General features: G+C 35.9%; 1 protein-coding gene across 1 annotated transcript; it reads right to left on the reverse strand.

The window, feature by feature from the left end:
- Nucleotides 1–5627: 5627 nt before the first annotated feature.
- On the reverse strand, nucleotides 5628–6598 carry LOC118919087 (adapter SH3BGRL-like). Its single transcript, XM_036898638.2, has 2 exons — nucleotides 6565–6598; nucleotides 5628–5962 (listed from the first exon to the last, which is right to left on the reverse strand). The coding sequence occupies exons 1-2, from the start codon at nucleotides 6596–6598 to the stop codon at nucleotides 5628–5630; spliced, it is 369 nt and encodes a 122-aa protein (XP_036754533.1).
- Between the last annotated feature and the right edge of the window lie 290 nt (nucleotides 6599–6888).

Here is a 6888-nt window from a genome sequence, read left to right on the forward strand (position 1 = left end):
CTCAGTCCCTTTCCCTTTGGTAACTGTTAGTCCATTCTTGGGTTCTGTGAGTCTGCTGCTGTTTTGTTCCTTCAGTTTTTGCTTTGTTGTTATACTCCACAGAGGAGTGAAATCATTTGGTACTTGTCTCTCTCCACCTGGCTTATTTCACTGAGCATAATACCCTCTAGCTCCATCCATGTTGTTGCAAATGGTAGGATTTGTTTTCTTCTTATGGCTGAATAATATTCCATTGTGTATATGTACCTCCTCTTTTTTATCCATTCATCTACTGATGGACACTTAGGTTGCTTCCATTTCTTGACTATTGTAAATAATGCTGCTATAAACATAAGGGTGCATATTTCTTTTTTAATCTGGGATCCTTTATTCTTAGGGTAAATTCCTAGGAGTGAAATTCCTGCATCAAGTGGTATTTCTATTTTTAGTTTTTTGAGGAACCTCCATACTGCTTTCCACAATGGTTGAACTAGCTTACATTCCCACCAGCAGTGTAGAAGGGTTCCCCTTTCTCCACATCCTCACCAGCATTTGTTGTTATGAATATGCATCTTACCTTTGTGTTCCTCGCTTTCAGATCAATTTCTGGTACACAGTAGGTCTTCACTGAGAGTTTGATAACTCAGTAGAAATTACCTCATCCCTACCCAGGAGTCCATTAAAATTCTGGTGATAATTAGATCTCCCATACCGTAGGATACCTTTTTGTCCTACTGATGGTGTCCTTTGCTGTACAGAAGCTTTTTAGTTTGATATAGTCCCACTGTTCATTTTTGCTTTTGTTTCCCTTGCTTGAGGAGATATGTTCATGAAGAAGTTGTTCATGTTTCTATTCAAGAGAGTTTTGTCTATGTTGTCTTCTAAGTGTTTTATGGTTTCATGACTTACATTTAGATCTTTGCTCTATTTCAAGTTTACTTTTGTGTATGAGTTAGACAGTAATCTAGTTTCATTCTCTTATGTGTAGCTGTCCTTTGCCAACACCAGTTGTTGTCATTTCCCCATTGTCTATCCATGGCTCTATAATCATACATTAATTGACCATGTATGGTTGGGTTTATATCAGGGCTCTCTAGTCTGTTCCATTGGTCTATGGGTCTGTTCTTGTGCCAGTACTAAATTGCCTTGATTACTGTGGCTTTGTAGCAGAGCTTGAAGTTGGGGAGCGTAATACCCCCTGCTTTATTCTTCCTTCTCAGGATTGCCTTGGCTATTTGGGGTCTTTTTTGGTTCCATATGAAATTTAGAACTATTTGTTCCAGTTTGTTGAAGAATGCTGTTGGTATTTTAATAGGAATTGCATGGAATCTGTAGATTGCTTTAAGCAGGATGGTTATTTTGATAATGTTAATTCTTAATACCCAGGAACATGGGATGAATTTCCATTTATTAGTGTCCTCTTTAATTTCTCTCAAGAGTGTCTTGTAGTTTTCAAGGTATAGGTCTTTCACTTCCTTGGTTAGGTTTATTCCTAGGTAATTTATTCTTTTTGATGCATTTGTGAATGGAATTGTTTTCCTGATTTCTCTTTCTGCTAGTTCATCATTAGTGTATAGGAATGCCACAGATTTCTGTGTATTAATTTTGTATCCTGCAACTTTGCTGAATTCAGATATTAGTTCTAGTAGCTTTGGAGTGGATTCCTTAGGGTTTTTTATGTATAGTATCATGTCATCTGCAAACAGTGATGGTTTAACTTCTTCCTTGCCATTCTGTATACCTTTTCTTTCTTTGTGTTGTCTGATTGCTATGTCTAGGACCTCCAGTACTATGTTGAATAAAAGTGGGGAGAGTGGACATCCTTGTCTTGTTCCCGATCTTAAAGGAAAAGCTTTTAAGTGTATTAAGTATGATCTTAGCTGTGGGTTTGTCATATATGGCTTTTATTATGCTGAGGTACTTCCCCTCTATACCCATTTTGTTGAGAGCTTTTATCATGAATGGGTGTTGAATTTTGTTGAATGCTTTTTCAGCATCTATCTAGATAATCATGTGATTTTTGTCCTTTTTAATTGATATAGCAGATGATATTGATGGATTTTCAAATGTTGTACCATCCTTGCATCCATGGGATGAATCCCACTTGATCATGGTATATGATCCTCTAGATGTATTTTTGAATTTGGTTTGCTAATATTTTGTTGAATATTTTTGCATCTGTGTTCATCAGGGATATTGGTCTGTAGTTTTCTTTTTTTGTGGTGTCTTTGCCTGTTTTTGATATTAGAGTGATGCTGGGTTCATCATATGATTTTGGAAGTATTGCCTCCTCTTCTATTTTTTGGAAAACTTTAAGGAGAATGGGTATAAGGTCTTCTGTAAATGTGTGATAAAATTCAGTGGTGAATCTCTGTGGTCAGGGGGTTTTGTTCTTGAGTAGTTTTAAAATTACTGATTCAGTTTCATTGCTGGTTATTGGTCTGTTCAGATTTTCTGTTTCTTTCTGGGTCAGTCTTGAAAGGTTGTATTATTCTAGAAAGTTGCCCATTCCTTCTAGGTTTTCTGGTTTATTTGGATATAATTTTTCATAGTATTCTCTAATAATTCTTTGTATTTCTGTGTTGTCTGTAGTGACTTTTCCTTTCTCATTTCTGATTCTATTTATGTGTGTAGACTCTCTTTTTTTCTTGATAAGTCTGGCTAGGGGTTTATCTATTTTGTTTTTTTTTTTCTCAAAGAACCAGCTCATGGTTTCATTAATTTTTTCTATTGTTTTATTCTTCTCCATTTTATTTATTTCTTCTCTGATCTTTATTATGTCCCTCCTTCTACTATCTTTGGGCCTCATTTGTTCTTCTTTTTCCAGTTTCAATAATTGTGAATTTAGACTGTTCATTTGGGATTGTTCTTCTTTCTTTAAATAGGCCTGGATTCCTCTATACTTTCCTCTTAGAACTGCCTTTGCTGTGTTCCACAGAAGTTGAGGTGTTGTGCTGTTGTTGTCATTTGTCTCCATATATTGCTTGATCTTTGTTTTTAATTTGGTCTTTGATCTATTGATTATTTAGGAGCATGTTGTTAAGCCTCCATGTGTTTGTGAGCCTTTTTGTTTTCTTTGTACAATTTATTTCTAGTTTCATACCTTTGTGATCTGAGATGTTGGTTGGTACAATTTCAATCTTTTTGAATTTGCTAAGACTCTTTTTGTGGCCTAGTATGTGGTCTATTCTGGAAAATGTTCCATGTGCACTTGAGAATAATGTGTATCCTGCTGTTTTGGATGGAATGTTGTATAGATGTCTGTTAGGTCCATCTGTTCTAATGTGTTGTTCAGTGTCTCTGTCTCCTTACTTATTTTCTGTCTGGTGGATCTGTCATTTGGAGTGAGTGGAGTATTGAAGTCTCCTAAAATAAATGCATTGCATTCTATTTCCTCCTTTAATTCTGTTAGTATTTGTTTCACATATGTAGGTGCTCCTTTTTTGGGTGCATAGGTATTTATAATGGACATATCCTCTTGTTGGACTGGCGCCTTTATCATTATGTTATGTCCTTCTTTATCTCTTGTTACTTTCTTTGTTTTGAAGTCTATTTTGTCTGATACAAGTACTGCAACACCTGCTTTTTATCTCCCTATTGTTGCATGAAATATCTTTTTCCATCTGTTTATCTGTTTATCTTCACTTTTATCTGTTTATGTCTTTGGGTTTGAAATGAGTCTTTTGTAAGCAGCATATAGATGGGTCTTGCTTTTTTATCCATTCTGTAACTCTATGTCTTTTGATTGGTCACTCAGTCCATTTGCTTTTAGGGTGATTATCGATAGATATGTACTTATTGCCATTGCAGGCTTTGGATTCATGGTTACCAAAGGTTCAAGGGCAGCTTTTTTAATATCTAGCAATCTACCTTAACTCACTTATTGTGCTATTATAAACACAGTCTGATGATTCTTTTTTCTCTCCCTTCTTTTTCTTCCTCCTTCAATCTTTATACATTAGGTGTCATATTCTGTATTCTTTATGTATTCCTTGACTGACTTGTGGGTAGCTGATTTAATTTTGTACTTGGTTAGTATTTAGTTGGTCTACTTCCTTTGCTGTGGTTTTATTTTCTCTGGTGACAGCTATTTAATATTAGGCATACTTCCATCTGGAGCAGATACACTTTAAAATACACTGTAGAGATGGTTTATTGGAGGTTAATTCCCTCAACTTTTACTTATTGGAGAATTATTTAATCCCTCCTTCAAATTTAAATGATTATCTTGCTGGGTCCTTGGTTCTAGGCCCTTCTGTTTCACTGCATTGAGTATATCATACCACCCGCTTCTGGCCTGTATGCATATATATATATATATATATATATATATTTTTTTTTTTACATTTCTAAAGGTACTGAGTTTATTTTAAAGCATAGCATCAAATTTGAATCTCAGTAAACAAAGCCATGTCTTCACTGTATGTTGATTTTGACAAACCGCACAGACTTGTACACATCAAATGATATGATAAAGTAATTTAAAGTAAAAGGTGTTTGTTATTAGTAATAAAGTAGTATGTAGCTAAAGTACGATATGTATATCTCCTGGGTAAATGACTTAGTCCATACTGTTTCTTGTCTTCTTAGAAATTTTCAAAGTTAACATTTTAAAAATTGAGCCTTTTATCTGATCCTTGTGCTATTCACTGAAATCGGGGCACAGGAAAGATTCTCCACTTAGAATAACATAGACACACAACATATGCCTAAGCTGAACCAAAAAGGTCAAATATCTGAGAGATAGTGGTATTCATAACCATAAGGTTTTTTAAGTGGAGAAACCACTGAGAATTTTTTAGCAAAGTTCTGAGGAAAAATGTCTTGAGCAATGAATGACAAGCTATTTTATAATAATTAAGTAAAAGTCTGAGGTTCTTTGCAAAAGGATGCCATTGTAAACTTACTCACTATCCCACTACTACAACATACATATGCATATTTCACTGAGGCAAGCAACTTAGAGACATGATTCCATCACAACTGTGTGGTTAAGCAAGGAACTTGACAACTGAATACATTTTTGTGTATGTGGGAGGTCATCTGTTCTGATCACTGAAATATGCAATGAAAGGCTACACTTAGAAACCTAGAAAACCTGTGGTTCAGTACACGGAAGTTTGAACTACAAAACAATGGTAGTTATAATTACTACAGGAAATTGCAATGCCTGACATATCATAAATGTTACCTGCCACTACTTTTAAATCACATCAAAAAAGTGAACATATTTTTGTTCACTAAAAGTAATGATGCAATTAGGAAACAAGAGATATTCTTTCACTCTTTCCTTTTTAAATTTCTCAATGTGCAGCTACATATATACTTAAATTGTAATAATGATACCAAAAAAGGGGGACAAATGTTTTCTTTTTAAAATCATTGAAAGTACATAAAATGTTTTGACAGGTAAAAATACTATTCCATGACATCTACTTAAAATTTTATGTTCATCTCCCATACTCCTCATCATAATGCTCACATTTTAATTATGCATTCATTTTGATTGTTTGCATGTAAAAACACCAACTAATCTATTATTTCAACATTAGGCCTATTTCTTTTGAAGCCAAGATAATTTTGCTATTTTATTTATAAAAACAATGGAGACTCCTTTTTCAGGATGCTTAAGGCAGGATGTTTAAGGTTCATGCTTGCTGCTTTGCCTGTGCTTCTGCTTCCTTTGAACCAGGTGGGGCTGTCAAGCCCAAAAAGGCATACACTGCATTATTTTCTCTGGCTTCAAAAAAGGCATCATAGTCCCCACGGTACTGGCTTTCATTGAAAATCTGAGGTGGCAGGGGGTACCCTGTGGCTGGTCGACTGTTTTCAGGCACATTTTCTCTCATCCACTTCCGATTCTCTTCATTGGCTGCAATATCTTTTTCTTCAAATCCTATTTTGTTAGCTTCTAAGAAACCAAGCACATCTTGTTGTTTCTTCTTAATAAGCTGCAGTCCAGGGTCGTCTCTCTCCTCTGATCCTGAAGAAGCCAGCCTATGCATATATTTTTTTAGTAAAATGCTTTTCCAGATATTTCTAGAGAATTAGGTTGTAATGTGTTTTTAAAATTATGATCCATGGGCTACTTACAGCAGAATCTTCTAGAGCCCTTGTTAGAACCACATTTCTAACTTCAGAATCTTGGAGGTGTCTCAGAATCAGCATTTGGAATCCCCTGGCTATTTCAATGTTTGCCAAAGGCTGAGGACCACTGCTGTATGGACTTTTAAAAAGAGTATTTGTATAGCACCATTTTTCAAGTAATATAGAATCCTGCATGCTAAGCACAGATTTGAAGAGGAGTTCTTTAATATTTTAAATACAAAATGGACATTTTCTAGTAGGAATGGGGGAATAGTGCAGGAGATTTCCCTTTCATGTTCCATGCATGGGCTACTTTGAACCAAGTTGTCTGGAGCAAGGCTAGACACTGGTAAGTGCCTCTAGGACCAAGGCACTCTTGACAGGAGGAGTCCCAGCCTTTAAAATGGGCTTTATTTGGAAAACCAACCACTCCTTCTGGAAGTGTGGTGTGTGTTGACCTCCCCCACATGCATTTCCTCTTGTCTTTTTACTGGTTACCTTTGGGTTGTAGGACCTCAGGAATAGGCCCCATCGTGCCCCCTTCATTTTCTACCTGCAGCAGTGCACCGTGGGCACAGCCCCAGTTTGCTTCCTGTCCTGGGCCTAAAGTGTAGGTTTTCCTGCACAATCACTCTTTGATGTTTGGTAGTTCCAGTTGCCCACACTGAATGCTGATTGGATAATGAGAACAACAAACATTTATGGAGCACTAAAGGTTTCACATGCATTAGTTCACTTAATTCTCACAAGGATTTAAAATTAACTACTGACTATTACCTCCATTTTTCAGAAGAGGAAACTGAGATTCAGAGAAGTTCAAGG

Source organism: Manis pentadactyla, chromosome 8 (genome assembly GCF_030020395.1).
Source record: "Manis pentadactyla isolate mManPen7 chromosome 8, mManPen7.hap1, whole genome shotgun sequence".
Classification (NCBI taxonomy): Eukaryota; Metazoa; Chordata; class Mammalia; order Pholidota; family Manidae; genus Manis; species Manis pentadactyla.

Bases quoted from the DNA above. Each gene is read 5' to 3' on its own strand.
- LOC118919087 (XM_036898638.2), bottom strand. From the start codon at position 6,598: ATGGGGCCTATTCCTGAGGTCCTACAACCCAAAG. The intron at 5,963-6,564 runs GTAACCAGTAAA...TGGCTTCTTCAG, and splicing joins TGAGGTCCTACAACCCAAAG to GATCAGAGGAGAGAGACGAC.